Source organism: Rana temporaria, chromosome 3 (genome assembly GCF_905171775.1).
Source record: "Rana temporaria chromosome 3, aRanTem1.1, whole genome shotgun sequence".
Classification (NCBI taxonomy): Eukaryota; Metazoa; Chordata; class Amphibia; order Anura; family Ranidae; genus Rana; species Rana temporaria.
In genome coordinates this window covers 8,661,216-8,682,941 of record NC_053491.1, presented here as the reverse complement: position 1 = coordinate 8,682,941, position 21,726 = coordinate 8,661,216, and the positions used below count along the sequence as shown (strand labels likewise).

Sequence of the window (21,726 nt, the reverse complement as noted above, 5' to 3'; positions counted from 1 at the left end):
GGAACCCGAGAGTACAAAATCTTATCGGCTCCCAACATATCTGGCTGGATGTACAGCTGGGCTTGGCTTTGCACTTGTTGAACAGATATAATAAAACACTGTGGGCTAGATTCAGCAATGATTGACGCCGGCGTATCCATAGATACGCCGCGTAAATTCAAAGCTGCGCTGGCGTATCTTCTTTCTGTATTCAGAAAGATACGCCGACATTAGCCTAAGATCCGACTGGCGTAATTCACTTACGCCGTCGTATCTTAGGGTGCATTCTCACGCTGGCCGCTAGGTGGCGCTTCCGTCGCTTTTGGCGTCGAGTATGCAAATTACCTAGTTACGCCGATTCACAAACGTACGTGCGCCCGGCGGTAGTTTTTTACGTCGTTTGCGTAAGGTTTTTTCGGCGTAACGTTGCTCCTGCTTCTATGAGGCGCACGCAATGTTAAGTATGGACGTCGTTCCCGCTTCGATTTTTTAATTTTTGACGTCGTTTGCGTAAGTCGTTCGCGAATAGGGCTGGACGTAATTTACGTTCACGTCGAAACCAATACTTCGTTGCGGCGTACTCGGGAGCAATGCACACTGGGATATGTACACGGACGGCGCATGCGCCGTTCGTAAAAAACGTCAATCACGTCAGGTCATCACACATTAACATAAAACACGCCCCCCCCTTCCACATTTGAATTACGCGGGCTTACGCCGGCCCCATTTACGCTACGCCGCCGCAACTTACGGAGCAAGTGCTTTGTGAATACTGCACTTGCTCCTGTAAGTTGCGGCGGCGTAGCGTAAATACGATACGCTGCGCCGCCGTAACATCAAGCGCAGCTACCTGAATCTAGCCCTTTCTATGATCCAAAGGAGAGCCATGATGTGTACATGGGAATCCTCATCGTCACTCTCTCTGGAGAGCGCAGAATCTGGTGCAGCTTTGCATAGTAACCAATCAGCTTCCAGCTTTTATTATCAAAGCTGAATTGAACAAACTGAAGTTAGAAGCTGATTGGTTACCAACTGCTCCAGATTCCGAGCGCTCCAGTTTTTGTAAATCTCTCTCTGTGAGACTTCCCACCACCACAATGAACACTGGAAGAATCCATAGACAGCAGAAAGAAGCAGACAGCTCAGCCCTGCACTCTAGAGGACGGGTTGTCAGTCCAGGCTGATCAGCCATGTCTCTATGATTAGTATCTGTAAATCATTCCCAGATAGCATGGAGGGTCACCTACCTGCGAGAAGAGAGGTCACAGCTTGCAGATGAGTGCAGAGGAGAAGCATCAGGAAGGTCATCCTGAAATCTGATGGATGTCCCTGGAGGGGGGGTCCTGCCCCTGAAGTAGTCCAGGAATTCCTATGGCGGTCCCTGTAGGAGGATTGTGCTCCAGTAGTGGTCCGGGGGTCTGTCCTGAGTGTGCAGTGGGTCATCTATGGACTATATACAAGAAGGAGGACTTCTAGGTGTGTGCAAAGTTTGTTATCATTTAGGAAGTTATTGATACTTTGTTACTTTGCTGGGGCTGTGATGTGCAGCAATCGGTCAGGTTGGGGCTGTGATGGTCAGAGGTCAGTCAGGTTGGGGCTGTGATGGTCAGAGGTCAGTCAGGTTGGGGCTGTGATGGTCAGAGGTCAGTCAGGTTGGGGATTTGATGGTCAGTGGTCAGGGCGGTTGGAGCTGTGATGGTTAGGGGGTGTTGGGGCTGTAGTGTGCAGTGGTCAGTCAGGTTGGGGCTGTGATGGTCAGGGAGGTTGGAGCTGTGGTGGCCAGTGATCAGTCAGGTTGGGGATGTGATGGTCAGGGAGGTTGTGGGTGTGATGGTCAGTGGTCAGGGAGTTTGGAGCTGTGGTGGTCAGGGAGGTTGGGGGGTGATGGTCAGTGGTCAGGGAGGTTGTGGCTGTGGTGGTCAGTGATCAGTCAGGTTGAGGCTTTGATGGTCAGTGGTCAGGAAGGTTGGAGCTGTGGTGGTCAGTCAGGTTGGAGCTGTGGTGTGCAGTGGTCAGGAAGGTAGGAGCTGGTATAGTCAGTGGTCAGGAAGGTTGGGGGTTTGATGGCCAGTCAGGTTGGGGCTGTGATGGTCAGTGGTCAGGAAGGTTGGAGCTGTGATGGCCAGTGGTCAGGAAGGTTGGAGCTGTGATGGCCAGTGGTCAGGAAGGTTGGAGCTGTGATGGTCAGTGGTCAGGAAGGTTGGAGCTGGTATAGTCAGTGGTCAGGGAGGTTGGGGGTTTGATGGCCAGTCAGGTTGGGGCTGTGATGGTCAGTGGTCAGGGAGTTTGGAGCTGTAGTGGTCAGGGAGTTTGGAGCTGTGGTGGTCAGTCAGGTTGGGGCTGTGGTGTGCAGAGGTCAGTCAGGTTGAGGCTTTAATGATCAGTGGTCAGGAACATTGGAGCTGTGATGGTCAGGGAAGTTGTGGGTGTGATGGTCAGTCAGGTTGGGGCTGTGGTGGTCAGTCAGGTTGGGGTTGTGGTGGTCAGTCAGGTTGGGGCTGTGGTGGTCAGTCAGGTTGGGGCTGTGGTGGTCAGTGATCAGTAAGGTTGGGGCTGTAGTGATCAGTCAGGTTGGGGCTGTAGTGGTCAGTGGTCAGGGAGTTTGGAGCTGTGGTGGTCAGGGAGGTTGGGGGGGGGGGGTGGTGGTCAGTGATCAGTCAGGTTGGAGCTGTGGTGGTCAGGGAGGTTGGGGGGGTGGTGGTCAGTGATCAGTCAGGTTGGGGCTGTGGTGGTCAGTGATCAGTCAGGTTGGGGCTGTGGTGGTCAGTGATCAGTCAGGTTGGGGCTGTGCAGTGGTCAGGGAGTTTGGAGGTGTGGAGGTCAGTCAGGTTCTGGGTGTGCAGTGGTCAGTCCTCTAGTCTTTTCCTATGTCCCTGTCTCTTCTTCTGCATGTCTCTTGGTCACAGCTGAGTCCTCTGCTCTGAGCTCTGCTGACAGATTGTCTCCAACCTCCTTGATCTTCTCTTTTGTCTCTTGTCATCTGGTTCTTGTCTGGGACTGTGAAGTTGGGAGACCCTCCTCCTGCACCCCAGGCTCTCCTCCTTTTCCAGCACTGCCTCCTGTCCTTCCCACACTCTCCCTGCTCCTCTTTCATCTGTGTCCCTCTCTAGCGCCCCCTCTCATCACTCACCCCATCCCTCCTTCACTATGGGATAAAATTCACTGCTTCTAAATTGTTTCAGTCCATAACACCAAACAAATCTCTCTACTAAGCACAAAGAAAAGACAATCTCACCCCTGCCTGCAGCTGAGGACATGCAGCAGATGTAAAGTCCCTCTATTCACACTTCCACTCTACCAGCAGCAGACCTGTCCCATTGTAGGGCTGGGGACCTGGGCTGACCCGCTGCTGCCATCTAGTGACCATGGTGTGAAAATGACATCAATACACTTTGGTAATGACTCCAGAGCAGCAAAATCTGGAGCCCCCCCCAGTCTAAAATGTGAACAAAAAAATGGGTCCAAAAACAGAAGTTTTCATTTAGAATTAAACACATACAGTCCAAAGAACCACAGTCATAACATATATAGCAAACAAGTACAATTCCATATACAATAAAAACAATGCGTTTATACGCTAGTCACCGTCATGAATGAACATACAGCCGCGGTCAGATACCACAGCACCCCCTGGTCGTAATCTGTGACAGGTCATCTCACCCACCATAATCTAGTGTTGGCACTAAATGAGTAGTGTGTATCTAGCCCGCATTGAGTCCCAAAAGTCTATCCATGATTAGGTCATCTGGGGCAAGTCCCCGGGGGTTCCCAACCAAGGGTACCATATTTTTTCACATTTTCTAGAGTATTCCCCCATCACATCAGAGGTTCCCCCTTCACATCAGAGGTTCCCCCATCACATCAGAGGTTCCCCCATCACATCAGAGGTTCCCCCTTCACATCAGAGGTTCCCCCATCACATCAGAGGTCTCCCCATAACATCAGAGGTCTCCACTTCACATCAGAGGTCTCCACTTCACATCAGAGGTTTCCCAATCACTTTTGAACCCCCCTTCACATACTTCCTCACATCATAGGTCTCCCCCTTCACATCAGAGGTTCCCCCTTCACATCAGAGGTTCCCCCATCACATCAGAGGTTCCCCCTTCACATCAGAGGTTCCCCCATCACATCAGAGGTCTCCCCTTCACATCAGAGGTCTCCACTTCACATCAGAGGTCTCCACTTCACATCAGAGGTTTCCCAATCACTTTTGAACCCCCCTTCACATACTTCCTCACATCAGAGGTTCCCCCATCACATCAGAGGTCTCCCCATAACATCAGAGGTCTCCACTTCACACCAGAGGTTTCCCAATCACTTTTGAACCCCCCTTCACATACTTCCTCACATCATAGGTCTCCCCCTTCACATCAGAGGTTCCCCCTTCACATCAGAGGTTCCCCCATCACATCAGAGGTTCCCCCTTCACATCAGAGGTTCCCCCATCACATCAGAGGTTCCCCCTTCACATCAGAGGTTCCCCCTTCACATCAGAGGTTCCCCCATCACATCAGAGGTCTCCCCATAACATCAGAGGTCTCCACTTCACATCAGAGGTCTCCACTTCACATCAGAGGTTTCCCAATCACTTTTGAACCCCCCTTCACATACTTCCTCACATCATAGGTCTCCCCCTTCACATCAGAGGTTCCCCCTTCACATCAGAGGTTCCCCCATCACATCAGAGGTTCCCCCTTCACATCAGAGGTTCCCCCATCACATCAGAGGTCTCCCCTTCACATCAGAGGTCTCCACTTCACATCAGAGGTCTCCACTTCACATCAGAGGTTTCCCAATCACTTTTGAACCCCCCTTCACATACTTCCTCACATCAGAGGTTCCCCCATCACATCAGAGGTCTCCCCATAACATCAGAGGTCTCCACTTCACACCAGAGGTTTCCCAATCACTTTTGAACCCCCCTTCACATACTTCCTCACATCATAGGTCTCCCCCCTTCACATCAGAGGTTCCCCCTTCACATCAGAGGTTCCCCCATCACATCAGAGGTTCCCCCATCACATCAGAGGTTCCCCCTTCACATCAGAGGTTCCCCCATCACATCAGAGGTCTCCCCTTCACATCAGAGGTCTCCACTTCACATCAGAGGTCTCCACTTCACATCAGAGGTTTCCCAATCACTTTTGAACCCCCCTTCACATACTTCCTCACATCAGAGGTTCCCCCATCACATCAGAGGTCTCCCCATAACATCAGAGGTCTCCACTTCACACCAGAGGTTTCCCAATCACTTTTGAACCCCCCTTCACATACTTCCTCACATCATAGGTCTCCCCCTTCACATCAGAGGTTCCCCCTTCACATCAGAGGTTCCCCCATCACATCAGAGGTTCCCCCTTCACATCAGAGGTTCCCCCATCACATCAGAGGTTCCCCCTTCACATCAGAGGTTCCCCCTTCACATCAGCGCCCCCCTTCACATCAGAGGTACCCCTATCACATCAGAGGTTCCCCATCACATCAGAGGTTCTTCCATCACATCAGAGGTTCCCCCTTCACATCATAGGTTCCCCCTTCACATCAGAAGTGTCCCCATAACATCAGAGGTTCCCCCTTCACATCAGAAGTGTCCCCTTCACATCAGCGCCCCCCATTCACATTAGAGGTACCCCTATCACATCAGAGGTTCCCCCATCACATCAGAGGTTCCCCCTTCACATCAGACGTGTCCCCATAACATCAGAGGCTCCCCCTTCACATCAGCGCCCCCCTATCACATCAGAGGTTCCCCTATCACATCAGAAGTTCCCCCTTCACATCAGAAGTCTCCCCATGACATCAGAGGTCTCCCCTTCACATCAGAGGTTTCCCAATCACCATTGAACCCCCCTTCACATCCTTCCTCACATTATAGGTCTCCCCCTTCACATCAGAGGTTCCCCCTTCACATCAGCGCCCCCCCCCCTTCACATCAGAGGTACCCCTATCACATCAGCACCCCCCCCCCTTCACATCAGAGGTACCCCTATCACATCAGAGGTTCCCCCATCACATCAGAGGTTCCCCCTTCACATCAGAAGTGTCCCCATAACATCAGAGGTTCCCCTTCACATCATAGGTCGCCCCCTTCACATCAGAGGTCTCCCATCACATCCCCCCTCACATCAGAGGTTCCCCCTTCAATTTAGAGGTTCCCCCTTCAAATCAGCGCCCCCCCTTCACATCAGCGCCCCCCCCCTTGTCACTATAACATCAGAGGTCTCCCCTTCACATCAGAGGTTTCCCAATCACTTTTGAACCCCCCTTCACATCATTCCTTACATCATAGGTCTCCCCCTTCACATCAGAGGTCTCCCATCACATGTGATGTGCACTGTTAGGCAGCACTGATGGGCACTGATTGGTGGCACTGATGGGCACTCATAGGTGGCACTGATGGGCACTGAAAGGCTACACTGATGGATACTTATGGGTGGCACTGATAAGTGGCACTGATGGGTACTGATAGGTGGCACTGATGGACACTGATAGATGGCACTGATGGGCATCACTGATAAGAAGGCACTGGAAGGCATTAGTGATGAGCACTGACTGGCACCATTTGTGGGCACTGATTGGCATTGATTTTGGCAAAGATTGGCATCCCTGGTGGCAATGGGTGTCAAACCTGGTGGTCATCAGTGGTGGAAATCCCAGGTGGTCCTGGTGGTATCCCTGGTGGTCCTGGGTGGGCATCCATGGGGGGGCTGCGCTGATAATCAAACAGCGCAGACCACCCTGACAGGAGATCGGCAGATCGGCTCTACTCTACTCGGTCAGAGGCTCTTTACCAAGATCGGTGTTGCGGCATGTCAGACTGACACGCCGCACCACCGATCGATGTGCTGTGAGCCCCCACGGGCGCACGCCAGCTGTTATCCTAAAAGACGTCACATGACATCCAGTCAGGATAACGGAACCACCGCCCGCCCGTCATTCTGCAAAAAGCCGGATGGGAAGTGGTTAATAAATATAAGAGCCGGTGATGTCACAATCTCCACCCTGTCTAATTGGAGACCTACTTGTATTTATTAAAAAAATAAAAAAATACAAGGTGTTTTGTGAATGGAGGAAATGCCTAAAAAGGACACTGACACTCATCTAGGCCAATCTCAGATCTATTTTATCTTCATTTATTTCTTTGTTTGTTTGTTTGTTTTTCAGCAGACTCTTTTGTTTACACAGATGTGTCCCCTGTCCAGAGAAAAAGATACATTTCCTTTCCTGTGAGGAAAAAACGATACAATGTATCTCTTTACAGAGGAGGAAATGTATAATAGTGATTTGATAGCCAGATTCAGAGAGAGTTAGGTCGGCGTATCAGTAGATACGCCAACCTAACTCGGAATCTGCGCCGTCCTAAGTTTAAGTGTATTCTCAAACTGAGATACACTTAAACCTAGCTAAGATACGACGGCCTGCGCCGTCGTATCTTAGGGTGCAATTTTTCCTTTGGCCGCTAGGTGGCGCTTCCGTTGAGTTCGGCGTAGAATATGTAAGTGCATAGATACGCCTATTCACGAACGTACGTGCGCCCGTCGCAGTAAAGATACGCCGTTTACTTAAGGCATTTTCCATCAAATAGCTGGCCTAGTCAATGTTAAGTATGGCCGTCGTTCCCGCGTCGAAATTTGAAAATGTTACGTCGTTTGCGTAAGTCGTCCGTGAATAGGGCTGGATGTAATTTACGTTCACGTCGAAACCAATACGTCCTTGCGGCGTACTTTAGAGCAATGCACACTGGGATATGTACACGGACGGCGCATGCGCCGTTCGTAAAAAAACGCCAATCACGTCGGGTCACCCCCCCATTAACATAAAACACGCCCCTCATCCTAAATGTGGCTTACGCCGGCCACATTTACGATACGCCGCCGTAAGTTAGAAGGCAAGTACTGTGTGAATACAGTACTTGCCTCTCTGACTTAAGGCGGCGTAGCGTAAATACGGTACGCTACGCCGCCTTAAAGATGCACGCCCCTACATGAATCTAGCTATTAGGCTCTGTTCACATCTAGGCGTATGGGGGTGACAATCGCGGTAAACTGGGGTTTTCACACTGGGATTGCAGATGAGGCTTTTTTTCACGCTATTTTTAGTGCTCAAATGCCTGAAAAACGCCTCCAAAGGGGTCTAAGTCTTCAGTAAAACGGAAGTCATTAAACCGCTTCCGGGTTACTAGAGCCGAGACCCGATCGAAGCCAATTCCAGTTTCCTTCGGGTCTCTAGCCAGCCGGTGGACGTGCTGGCTGGTCGTTCGGGCCTCCAGGCGTTAGAGGGGCCTGTTGCTTCTCCTCAACTGAACAGGAAGTGGGTCCTGAGACCTGATTAACCACTTAAGGACCCCTTCACGCCGATATACGTCGGCAGAATGGCGCGGCTGGGCACAATCACGTACCTGTACGTGTCTCTTTAGGCCCAGCCGTGGGGTCACGAGCGCGCCGCCGGCGGCGCGCTCGCAACCCAGTCCGTAGCTCAGTGGCCGCGCCCGCGGGACCCGCGGACCCGATCGCCACCGGTGTCCCGCCATCGGTCACAGGAGCTGAAGAACGTGGAGAGGCATGTGTAAACACACCTTCCCTGTTCTTCGTTGTGGCAGTGTCAGTGATCGTCTGTTCCCTGATATAGGGAAAGACGATCAATGACGTCACACGTCCAGCCCCACCCCCCTACAGTTAGAAACACATATGAGGTCACACTTAACCCCTACAGTGCCCCCTAGTGGTTAACTCCTAAACTGCCAATTTCATTTTCACAGTAATCAGTAAATTTTTATAGCACTTTTCGCTGTGAAGATGACAATGATCCCAAAAATGTGTCAAAATTGTCCGAAGTGTCCGCCATAATGTCGCAGTCACGAAAAAAATCGCTGATCGCCGCCATTAATAGTAAAAAAAAAAATATTAATATGCAAAAAAACTATCCCCTATTTTGTAAACGCTATCAATTTTGCGCAAACCAATCGATAAACGCTTATTGCGATTTGTTTTACCAAAAATAGGTAGAAGAATACGTATCGGCCTAAACTGAGGGAAAAAATACTTTTTTTTATATATTTTTGGGGGATATTTATTATAGCAAAAGGTAAAAAATATTGCATTTTTTTTTTCAAAATTGTCGCTCTATTTTTGTTTATAGCGCAAAAAATAAAAACCGCAGAGGTGATCAAATACCACCAATAGAAAGCTCTATTTGTGGGGGAAAAAAAGGACGCCAATTTTGTTTGGGAGCCACGTCGCACGACCGCGCAATTGTCAGTTAAAACGACGCAGTGCCGAATCGCAAAAAAGAGGCCTGCATAATGGTCCGGGTCTTAAAGCGGGAGTTCACCCATAAGAAAATTTTTTCAAAAAATCCCCTTAGATTCCTGCTCGTTTTGTCTAGGGGAATCGGCTAGTTGTGTTAAAATATGAGCAGTACTTACCGTTTTCGAGATGCATCCTCTCCGTCGCTTCCGGGTATGGGTCTTCGGGAGCGGGCGTTCCTTCTTGATTGACAGTCTTCCGAGAGGCTTCCGACGGTCGCATCCATCGCGTCACTAGTAGCCGAAAGAAGCCGAACGTCGGTGCGGCTCTATACTGCGCCTGCGCACCGACGTTCGGCTTCTTTCGGAAAATCGTGACGCGTTGGATGCGACCGTCGGAAGCCTCTCGGAAGACTGTCAATCAAGAAGGAACGCCCAGTCCCGCAGCCCATACCCGGAAGCGACGGAGAAGATGCATCGCGTAAACGGTAAGTACGGCTCATATTTTAACACAACTAGCGGATTCCCCTAGACAAAACGAGCATTAATCTAAGGGGAAAAAGTGTAATTTAGGGGTGAACCTCCGCTTTAAGTGGTTAAAAATGTCTTTAAAAAAAAAAAGATATTTTTAGCAAAAAAATCTGATTGTTACAGTTAAAGTGTCAGAAAAAAGGCCTGAAGCTAAAGTGGATACAGGTGTAAAGCTCTGCGTAGATTGATGGCGCTATATAAGTACCAGTAATAAATAAATAAAAATAAATGAAACAAGTGTCATTTTCCTGTGTCAGGATTGCAGATGAGCCCCCAAAAAATCTAGAAATTCTCCCCGGATTGTATGCATTGTACGCATTGTACGCATTGTACGCATTTCTATTTAACTGATGTGTTCTTGTACCGGGATCCCAAAGAATCACTCGGGGTCCACACTCTGATCCTCTGACATTTCGGCTGTAGAGGTCATTCTTCTTTGTCTCTTCTGGTTACCGTCTCTCCGAGGGGGGTCAGTGACATTCTTCATTAGAAGGTTTTCACATGGCTGACCCCTCACCAGGATTCCAGGACTGAACATCCTTATCCCTGGTGACTGTGGGATGGATGGCAACTGTATTTACCAACCGTCCACATTCCAAATTCTGATGCTTTTGGATGTCTCTATTCTACAGCCGTATTCCATCCCTGAAGTCCCAGGACCTTCATTGTTTATTTGAAAATTTAAATAAAAGCCAAAATGGAAAAAAAAAAAGAAATATATTGCAGTTTGCAGCTGCTTCTGAAGACGTCGCTAACTGATGACGAAACGCGTCAAGCTGGTGTTCCCAGGGTGTCACTTCTGGCCCAGCAAGTGAAACGCACGCCAGATGATAGGCTGAGTCCATCTTTTTGCACATTCTACAGGGCTGTTTTTTTTATGATTATTATTGCATTCGTGACGCTTTTTATATTCGTTATTCGAAAATAATCATCCCTAAGGGATTTTACACTATGAGAAGCTGTCTGTCCATTTATTTTCTACCTGCCTAACCACACTGGGGAGATGGTAAAGGGGAGGAGCAAGGATCCCTGAGAGCCACAGGAGACATAAGGAACCACGGGGGCCGGTCCCCTTCGAGACCTAAAAGCCATGGGCTAGATTCAGGTACCGCTGCGCACTTCTTACGGAGGCGCAGCGTACCGTTTTTGCCCTGCGCCCCCGCAAATTATCTGCGCTACGCTTCATTCACGAAGCAGTAGCCACGTAATTTGCGTGGGCGCTCCTCAAAAATGCCCGGCGTAAGGGCGCGTAATTTAAATGATCCCGTAGGGGGCGTGGATCATTTAAATTAGGCGCGTTCCCGCGGCGAACGTAGTGCGCATGCTTAGTCGGGAAACTTTCCCGACGTGCATTGCGGCAAATGACCTCGCAAGGACGTCATTTGCTTCAAAGTGAACGTAAATGGCGTCCAGCGCCATTCACGATTCACTTACGCAACGACGTAAAATGTAAACTTTGCGACACGGGAACGACGGGTATACGTAGCATTGGCTGCCCCTGCTAATAGCAGGAGCAGCCTTACGCGAAACCTGACGAAAGGAAACAACGTAAACTGCGTACGCAGGGCTCGCGTAGGGTAGTGAATCGGCGTTAGTATGCAATTTGCAGGCCATCGTAAGAATGCAGCCTACGATATGACTGGCATAAGAGCCTTATGCCAGTCATATCTTAGGCTGCCGTCGGCGTATCGAGGTTCCTGAATCAGGAGCATTCGAAACGCTGGCGCAAGTAAGCAATTGCGCTGCGTAACTATGGTTACGCAGACGCAATTGCTACCTGAATCTGGGCACTTGTTGACTCTCCTCGCTGTATGACAAGTAGACATGTGCAATTTGTTTCTTTTTCTAAAGGAATTTTGATAAACTTGTTAATTCGGAAACCCGTTTAACAACTTTTTCAGAATATTTGAAAAAATATTTGAATGTTTGAAAATCCCAATTTTCTAAAATTTTGTAGACATGTGCAATTTGTTTCGTTCCGCATTCGTTTTTTTTTTTAACAAATTTTCGACAAAATCAATAATTTCGAAATATCCTAATTAAGGAAAACCCATTTACGAAATTCGTAAATCTGAATATGCTTATTTTCAAATTTATACATTGCAATCATAACGAATGACCCGAAATATGAAAAAAAAACAATGAAGCGCAAACAAACACATTTTTCGGCATTGCACATGTCTAATGGCAAGGGAGTCACTGACATCTGGTGAGTGATTGCACTAATGACTTTTTTTTTAACTTTTATTGCATTATTTCACTTTATTTCTAATTTCTTGGCACCAATGTGCAATATTTACTACAGTTCGTCAATTGTAGCCAGGGCCGCCATCAGGAATTATGGGGCCCCTTACACAGCTTCAGGCATGGGCCCCCTGGAGCAGAGAAGCGGGGGGGGGGGCTGCCACGAATCGAGAAGCGGGGGGGCCCGCTAACAGAAAAAATAAGAAATAAAAAAATATATAAAAAGGGGGGGTAGCGCCATCTGGGGCCTTGGGGACATCTGGGCCCTTTAATAAAAATAAAAAAATATATAAAAAATATAGTAAAATATAGTAGATCCATCTGGGGCCCTGGAGACCTCTGGCCCATATATATATATATATATATATATATATATATATATATACAAATTATTATTATTTTTTATAAAAAGAAATTACAAAAAAAGGGGGGTTGCCATCCGGGACCTCTGGGCCCTTTAATAAAAAATAAAAAAATAAACATATGGGCCCTTTAATAAAAAAAAAAAATAAAAAAAAATATATAAAAAATAAAAATAAACATTTTTTTAAAAAAAGGGGGGGAGTTTCCATCCAGGGCCCTGGGCCCTTTAAAAAATAAAAATAAATAAAAATCTAATATATAAACAATAATAAAAAAATAAACATTATTAAAAAAATGTATTTTTTTTTTTATAAAAAAAAGGGGTTGTCATCTGGGGCCCTGGGGATCTCCGGGGCCCTGGGGACCTCCGGACCTCTAAAAATAATAAAAAAATTAAATAAAAATATATTACATTTTATTTTTATTTTTTTATAAAAAAAAAATAAAAAAAAAGGGGGGACCCTGGGGACCTCCAGACCTCTAACAGGTGTACTGCCTGTACCCCCCTGATGGCATATCAGCATTGGAGGCTGACGCTAACCAATGCCACGTAACCCCCCCCCCCCGGGAAGAGATGGAAGGCACCCCCAGATTCACGAGAATGTGGCGGCAATCCACCCCCTGCGGACGACTGACCTTAGGAGGCAGGGGAAGGAAGAGCCGGCGGAACAGTCTGATTGGCCAGGGAGTCCTAAGTCCTAAGGGAGTCCTAAGAATCCTTGGCCAATCGGGTCTCAGGACCTGCTTCCTGACTGGCCCAGAGGAGAATCAGGAAGACAATAGCGAATATTAATTTGCTATTGTCACACAACTGGGTGGGCTCAGGGCGCAGTGCTCTGCGCCCCGAGCACTCCCTTTTTTTAAGCCAATTAGAGCCTCAGGCTTTAATCAAGTGCTTAAAAATAAAAACATAGAAATCCATGCGTCCGGTGCCATGCATGGAAATTAGGGGCCGAGCGCATGGATTAGGGGGGTGGCGCCCCTGCACCCCGTATATGGATGGGCCGCCACTGTTTATATGGTATAGCAAGAGCTGCCTGAGTTTAATATTGCAGTTTACCAATCATTAGATGTGGCGGCTGCATTCCTTTTCTCTTTTAAGGCTTTTCCATTCTTTTTTTTCACCTGGTGGGACCTACAGCGGCCCTCACTCTCTTCAATCACAGCACACTCAGAATTATGTGAATGCAGAGAGTACTGCGCATGCAACACTGATATCATTACACACCACTTTTACCTACAGGTAAGCCTATAAAAAAGCTTACCTGTAGGAACTTGCACCGTTTAGGATATATTTGCTGTATCAGCATGTGCCGACGTCATCGGCACATGCGCACTGAAGGAACAGCTAGTTTTTTCAGCTGCTGTGCCGTTACCGGCGGCTCCCGCACACATGCGCGGGAGTGACGTCATCGTGGCTCCGGCCAATCACAGCGCCGGAGCCCACAATACCCCAAAAATAACTCCAGGAGACATGTGCCGGGACCGCTGCGGGGGGGGGGGGGGGGGGTTCGTTCTAAGGCAAGTATTTTATAATGAGCTAGTATGCACTATTGTTGTATCTATGGCACCAAGAGTGAAGGCCAAAGGGGGTCCAACCCGGGACTAGCAAGGTGTACCTAATAAAGTGGCCAGTGAGTGTGTATGGAAAGCACAGTTTAAATTGACTGCACTATATAAGTACCTGTAATAAATAAAATAAATAAACCGGATGAAATATCAGGGTCCACTTGGGGTTGCCATCTGTTCGGGATTCACCCAGTCCGGGTTTTGAATCATGTTTCCGGGTTTCAGTCTACCTGAAACCCGGACAAATTATTCAGACAGGAAAGTGGCTCGGAAAATATCATGACAGGTGAGTGAGGAGCATAGGTGTGCACCCCAATGCTCAAACACAGTGGACAGTGTCAGTTGGGCAGAGGACGGTGTCAGTAGAGCAGTGGATGATGTCAGTAGAGCAGTGGATAATGTCAGTAGGGCAGAGGGCGGTGTGAGTAGAGCAGAGGATGGTGTTAGTAGAGCAGATGACGGTATCAGTAGAGCAGTGGACGGTGTCAGTAGGGCAGTGGACGGTGTCAGTAGAGCAGTGGATGGTGTCAGTAGAGCAGAGGACGGTGTCAGTAGAGCAGTGGATGGTGTTAGTAGAGCAGTGGATGGTGTCAGTAGAGCAGTGGATGGTGTCAGTAGGGCAGTGGATGGTGTTAGTAGAGCAGTGGACGGTGTCAGTAGAGCAGTGGATAATGTCAGTAGGGCAGAGGGCGGTGTGAGTAGAGCAGAGGATGGTGTTAGTAGAGCAGTGGATGGTGTCAGTAGAGCAGTGGACGGTGTCAGTAGAGCAGTGGACGGTGTCAGTAGGGCAGTGGACGGTGTCAGTAGAGCAGTGGATGGTGTCAGTAGAGCAGAGGACGGTGTCAGTAGAGCAGTGGATGGTGTTAGTAGAGCAGTGGATGGTGTCAGTAGAGCAGTGGATGGTGTCAGTAGGGCAGTGGACGGTGTCAGTAGGGCAGTGGACGGTGTCAGTAGGGCAGTGGATGGTGTTAGTAGAGCAGTGGACGGTGTCAGTAGAGCAGTGGATGGTGTTAGTAGAGCAGTGGATGGTGTCAGTAGAGCAGTGGACGGTGTCAGTAGAGCAGTGGACGGTGTCAGTAGAGCAGTGGATGGTGTTAGTAGAGCAGTGGATGGTGTCAGTAGAGCAGTGGATGGTGTCAGTAGGGCAGTGGATGGTGTCAGTAGGGCAGATGACGGTATCAGTAGAGCAGTGGACGGTGTCAGTAGGGCAGAGGACGGTGTCAGTAGGGCAGTTGATGGTGTCAGTAGGGCAGAGGACGGTGTCAGTAGAGCAGTGGACGGTGTCAGTAGAGCAGTGGATGGTGTCAGTAGAGCAGAGGACGGTGTCAGTAGAGCAGTGGATGGTGTTAGTAGAGCAGTGGATGGTGTCAGTAGAGCAGAGGACGGTGTCAGTAGAGCAGTGGATGGTGTTAGTAGAGCAGTGGATGGTGTCAGTAGAGCAGTGGATGGTGTCAGTAGGGCAGTGGACGGTGTCAGTAGGGCAGTGGACGGTGTCAGTAGGGCAGTGGATGGTGTTAGTAGAGCAGTGGACGGTGTCAGTAGAGCAGTGGATGGTGTTAGTAGAGCAGTGGATGGTGTCAGTAGAGCAGTGGACGGTGTCAGTAGAGCAGTGGACGGTGTCAGTAGAGCAGTGGATGGTGTTAGTAGAGCAGTGGATGGTGTCAGTAGAGCAGTGGATGGTGTCAGTAGGGCAGTGGATGGTGTCAGTAGGGCAGATGACGGTATCAGTAGAGCAGTGGACGGTGTCAGTAGGGCAGAGGACGGTGTCAGTAGGGCAGTTGATGGTGTCAGTAGGGCAGAGGACGGTGTCAGTAGAGCAGTGGACGGTGTCAGTAGAGCAGTGGATGGTGTCAGTAGAGCAGAGGACGGTGTCAGTAGAGCAGTGGATGTTGTTAGTAGAGCAGTGGATGGTGTCAGTAGAGCAGTGGATGGTGTCAGTAGGGCAGTGGACGGTGTCAGTAGGGCAGTGGACGGTGTCAGTAGGGCAGTGGATGGTGTTAGTAGAGCAGTGGACAGTGTCAGTAGAGCAGTGGATGGTGTTAGTAGAGCAGTGGATGGTGTCAGTAGAGCAGTGGATGGTGTCAGTAGAGCAGTGGACGGTGTCAGTAGAGCAGTGGATGGTGTTAGTAGAGCAGTGGATGGTGTCAGTAGAGCAGTGGATGGTGTCAGTAGGGCAGTGGATGGTGTCAGTAGGGCAGAGGACGGTGTCAGTAGAGCAGTGGACGGTGTCAGTAGAGCAGTGGATGGTGTCAGTAGAGCAGAGGACGGTGTCAGTAGAGCAGTGGATGGTGTCAGTAGGGCAGTGGATGGTGTCAGTAGAGCAGTGGATGGTGTCAGTAGAGCAGTGGATGGTGTCAGTAGGGCAGTGGATGGTGTCAGTAGGGCAGTGGACAGTGTCAGTAGAGCAGTGGACGGTTTCAGTAGAGCAGTGGATGGTGTCAGTAGAGCAGTGGACGGTGTCAGTAGGGCAGTGGATGGTGTTAGTAGAGCAGTGGACGGTGTCAGTAGAGCAGTGGATGGTGTTAGTAGAGCAGTGGATGGTGTCAGTAGAGCAGTGGATGGTGTCAGTAGAGCAGTGGACGGTGTCAGTAGAGCAGTGGATGGTGTTAGTAGAGCAGTGGATGGTGTTAGTAGAGCAGTGGATGGTGTCAGTAGAGCAGTGGATGGTGTCAGTAGGGTAGTGGACGGTGTCAGTAGAGCAGTGGACAGTGTCAGTAGGGCAGAGGATGGTGTCAGTAGGGCAGTGGATAATGTCAGTAGGGCAGAGGGCGGTGTGAGTAGAGCAGTGGATGGTGTTAGTAGAGCAGTGGATGGTGTCAGTAGAGCAGTGGATGGTGTCAGTAGGGCAGTGGACGGTGTCAGTAGGGCAGAGGACGGTGTCAGTAGGGCAGTGGATGGTGTCAGTAGGGCAGAGGACGGTGTCAGTAGAGCAGTGGATGGTGTCAGTAGAGCAGTGGATGGTGTCAGTAGAGCAGAGGACGGTGTCAGTAGAGCAGTGGATGGTGTCAGTAGTGCAGTGGATGGTGTTAGTAGAGCAGTGGATGGTGTCAGTAGAGCAGTGGATGGTGTCAGTAGGGCAGTGGATGGTGTCAGTAGGGCAGTGGACAGTGTCAGTAGAGCAGTGGATGGTGTCAGTAGAGCAGTGGATGGTGTCTGTAGGGCAGTGGATGGTGTCAGTAGGGCAGAGGACGGTGTCAGTAGGGAAGTGGACGGTGTCAGTAGAGCAGTGGATGGTGTCAGTAGAGCAGTGGATGGTGTCAGTAGGGCAGTGGATGGTGTCAGTAGGGCAGTGGATGGGGTCAGTAGGGCAGTGGATGGTGTCAGTAGAGCAGTGGACAGTGTCAGTAGGGCAGTGGATGGTATCAATAGGGCAGTGGATGGAGTCAGTAGAGCAGTGGATGGTGTCAGTAGAGCAGTGGATGGTGTCAGTAGGGCAGTGGATGGTGTCAGTAGAGCAGAGGACAGTGTCAGTAGGGCAGACGATGGTATCAGTAGAGCAGTGGATGGAGTCAGTAGGGCAGTGGATGGTGTCAGTAGAGCAGTGGATGGTGTCAGTAGGGCAGTGGATGGTGTCAGTAGAGCAGAGGACGGTGTCAGTAGGGCAGTGGATGGAGTCAGCAGGGCAGTGGATGGTGTCAGTAGAGCAGTGGATGGTGTCAGTAGGGCAGTGGATGGTGTCAGTAGGGCAGAGGACGGTGTCAGTAGGGCAGTGGACAGTGTCAGTAGAGCAGAGGACGGTGTCAGTAGAGCAGTGGATGGTGTCAGTAGGGCTGTGGATGGGGTCAGTAGGGCAGTGGATGGTGTCAGTAGAGTAGTGGACGGTGTCAGTAGAGCAGTGGATGGTGTCAGTAGGGCTGTGGATGGGGTCAGTAGGGCAGTGGATGCTGTCAGTAGAGTAGTGGACGGTGTCAGTAGGGCAGTGGATGGTGTCAGTAGGGATGATATTGGTGTCAGTAGTTTTTTGTGTTTATTTTTATTTATTTTTAATTTATTAGGAGCCCTATGCGTGTGTGTGCACGTGTATATATACTGACGGTGTCAGAAGAGCAGTGGACAGTGTCAATAGTTTTAACTTCATTTCTATTATTGTGTATACTAAAAAAAAACAAAAATGACTGTGCGCCTCTAAAGTGTTGGGGTTTGGCTTGTAGGGAAAGTGGCAACCCTAGATCCACTCCAGCAATTACCTGTGGGGTTCCCCATGGTTCACTCATCTTCATTTACTTAGATACACTTTTCCTGGACACACATAAACCTATACGGTCGCCCTGCAGGGTGGAGCATACAGGAGCATTCTGCGTTCCCGCTCCCTCACCTCCACATATGAGATCTGGCTGCCAGAGATACAGAACCCGGGTGTCAGGATGAACGATTACATTGATCTGGAGGCAATTTGGGAAAAAAGAAAACATCCTGAGTTTGTTAAAGCAAAGAAGAAGAAAAAGTAAAACAGCTGGAGCCGTCCTTTCCAAACACATTACAGTAAGAGGGAAGCCGACAAGTCTAGATAAATGTCTATTCCAAACCAGATGAGAAGAATGTGTCTGGGGCCCCGTGTGGTGTCATCCCTGGGCCCTGTGTGGTGTCATCCCTGGGCCCTGTGTGGTGTCATCCCTGAGCCCTGTGTGGTGTCATCCCTGGGCCCTGTGTGATGTCATCCCTGTGTGGTGTCATCCCTGGGCCCTGTGTGGTGTCATCCCTGGGCCCTGTGTGGCGTCATCCCTGTGTGGTGTCATCCCTGGGCCCTGTGTAGTGTCTTTCCTGGGCCCTGTGTGGTGTCATCCCTGTGTGGTGTCATCCCTGGGCCATGTGTGGTGTCATCCCTGGGCCCTGAGTGGTGTCATCCCTGTTTGGTGTCATCCCTGGGCCCTGTGTGGTGTCATCCCTGGGCCCTGTGTGGTGTCATCCCTGTGTGGTGTCATCCCTGGGCCCTGTGTGGTGTCATCCCTGGGCCCTGTGTGGTGTCATCCCTGGGCCATGTGTGGTGTCATCCCTGGGCCCCGTGTGGTGTCATCCCTGTGTGGTGTCATCCCTGGGCCCTGTGTGGTGTCATCCCTGTGTGGTGTCATCCCTGGGCCCCGTGTGGTGTCATCCCTGTGTGGTGTCATCCCTGGGCCCTGTGTGGTGTCATCCCTGGGCCCTGTGTGGTGTCATCCCTGGGCCCCGTGTGGTGTCATCCCTGGGCCCTGTGTGGTGTCATCCCTGGGCCCTGTGTGGTGTCATCCCTGGGCCCTGTGTGGTGTTATCCCTGGGCCCCGTGTGGTGTCATCCCTGGGCCCTGTGTGGTGTCATCCCTGGGCCCTGTGTGGTGTCATCCCTGGGCCCTGTGTAGTGTCTTTCCTGGGCCCTGTGTGGTGTCATCCCTGTGAGGTGTCATCCCTGGGCCCTGTGTGGTGTCATCCCTGTGTCGTGTCATCCCTGGGCCCTGTGTGGTGTCATCCCTGGGCCCTGTGTAGTGTCTTTCCTGGGCCCTGTGTGGTGTCATCCCTGTGTGGTGTCATCCCTGAGCCCTGTGTGGTGTCATCCCTGTGTCGTGTCATCCCTGGGCCCTGTGTAGTGTCTTTCCTGGGCCCTGTGTGGTGTCATCCCTGGGCCCTGTGTGGTGTCATCTCTGGGCCCTGTGTGGTGTCATCCCTGGGCCCCGTGTGGTGTCATCCCTGGGCCCTGTGTTGCGTCATCCCTGTGTGGTGTCATCCCTGGGCCCTGTGTAGTGTCTTTCCTGGGCCCTGTGTGGTGTCATCTCTGGGCCCTGTGTGGTGTCATCTCTGGGCCCTGTGTGGTGTCATCTCTGGGCCCTGTGTGGTGTCATCCCTGGGCCCTGTGTGGTGTCATCCCTGGGCCCTGTGTTGCGTCATCCCTGTGTGGTGTCATCCCTGGGCCCTGTGTAGTGTCTTTCCTGGGCCCTGTGTGGTGTCATCTCTGGGCCCTGTGTGGTGTCATCTCTGGGCCCTGTGTGGTGTCATCCCTGGGCCCCGTGTGGTGTCATCCCTGGGCCCCGTGTGGTGTCATCCCTGGGCCCCGTGTGGTGTCATCCCTGTGTGGTGTCATCCCTGGGCCCTGTGTGAGGTCATCCCTGGGCCCTGTGTTGCGTCATCCCTGTGTGGTGTCATCCCTGTGTGGTGTCATCTCTGGGCCCTGTGTAGTGTCTTTCCTGGGCCCTGTGTGGTGTCATCTCTGGGCCCTGTGTGGTGTCATCTCTGGGCCCTGTGTGGTGTCATCCCTGGGCCCCGTGTGGTGTCATCCCTGGGCCCTGTGTGGTGTCATCCCTGGGCCCTGTGTGGTGTCATCTCTGGGCCCTGTGTGGTGTCATCCCTGGGCCCCATGTGGTGTCATCCCTGGGCCCTGTGTGGTGTCATCCCTGGGTCCTGTGTTGCGTCATCCCTGTGTGGTGTCATCCCTGGGCCCTGTGTGGTGTCATCCCTGCGTGGTGTCATCCCTGGGCCCTGCGTGGTGTCATCCCTGGGCCCTGTGTGGTGTCATCCCTGTGTGGTGTCATCCCTGGGCCCTGTGTTGCGTCATCCCTGTGTGGTGTCATCCCTGTGTGGTGTCATCCCTGGGCCCTGTGTAGTGTCTTTCCTGGGCCCTGTGTGGTGTCATCTCTGGGCCCTGTGTGGTGTCATCTCTGGGCCCTGTGTGGTGTCATCTCTGGGCCCCGTGTGGTGTCATCCCTGGGCTCTGTGTTGCGTCATCCCTGTGTGGTGTCATCCCTGTGTGGTGTCATCCCTGCGTGGTGTCATCCCTGGGCCCTGTGTGGTGTCATCCCTGGGCCCTGTGTGGTGTCATCCCTGGGCCCTGTGTGGTGTCATCCCTGTGTGGTGTCATCCCTGGGCCCTGTGTGGTGTCATCCCTGGGCCCTGTGTGGTGTCATCCCTGTGTGGTGTCATCCCTGGGCCCTGTGTGGTGTCATCCCTGGGCCCTGTGTTGCGTCATCCCTGTGTGGTGTCATCCCTGGGCCCTGTGTAGTGTCTTTCCTGGGCCCTGTGTGGTGTCATCTCTGGGCCCCGTGTGGTGTCATCTCTGGGCCCTGTGTGGTGTCATCCCTGGGCCCTGTGTGGTGTCATCCCTGTGTGGTGTCATCCCTGGGCCCTGTGTGAGGTCATCCCTGGGCCCTGTGTTGCGTCATCCCTGTGTGGTGTCATCCCTGTGTGGTGTCATCTCTGGGCCCTGTGTAGTGTCTTTCCTGGGCCCTGTGTGGTGTCATCTCTGGGCCCTGTGTGGTGTCATCTCTGGGCCCTGTGTGGTGTCATCCCTGGGCCCCGTGTGGTGTCATCCCTGGGCCCTGTGTGGTGTCATCCCTGGGCCCCGTGTGGTGTCATCCCTGGGCCCTGTGTGGTGTCATCCCTGGGCCCTGTGTGGTGTCATCTCTGGGCCCTGTGTGGTGTCATCCCTGGGCCCCATGTGGTGTCATCCCTGGGCCCTGTGTGGTGTCATCCCTGGGCCCTGTGTTGCGTCATCCATGTGTGGTGTCATCCCTGGGCCCTGTGTGGTGTCATCCCTGCGTGGTGTCATCCCTGGGCCCTGCGTGGTGTCATCCCTGGGCCCTGTGTGGTGTCATCCCTGTGTGGTGTCATCCCTGGGCCCTGTGTGGTGTCATCCCTGGGCCCTGTGTTGCGTCATCCCTGTGTGGTGTCATCCCTGTGTGGTGTCATCCCTGGGCCCTGTGTAGTGTCTTTCCTGGGCCCTGTGTGGTGTCATCTCTGGGCCCTGTGTGGTGTCATCTCTGGGCCCTGTGTGGTGTCATCTCTGGGCCCCGTGTGGTGTCATCCCTGGGCTCTGTGTTGCGTCATCCCTGT

At 51.4% G+C, this 21,726-nt stretch overlaps 2 protein-coding genes across 13 annotated transcripts in view; both read right to left on the bottom strand.

Moving 5' to 3' along the window:
- ADAMTS7 (ADAM metallopeptidase with thrombospondin type 1 motif 7) overlaps nt 1-2,585 on the bottom strand; it is a 228,485-nt gene extending 225,900 nt beyond the window's left edge. The window contains exon 1 of the mRNA XM_040342211.1: nt 1,227-2,585. Coding sequence (XP_040198145.1) covers nt 1,227-1,422 — 196 coding nt within the window. The 5' untranslated portion in view covers nt 1,423-2,585. The remainder of the gene's footprint in view (nt 1-1,226) is intronic.
- The window catches only part of KIF23 (kinesin family member 23), a 912,882-nt gene that overhangs the window by 520,619 nt on the left and 370,537 nt on the right, over nt 1-21,726 (bottom strand). The window lies entirely within an intron of this gene.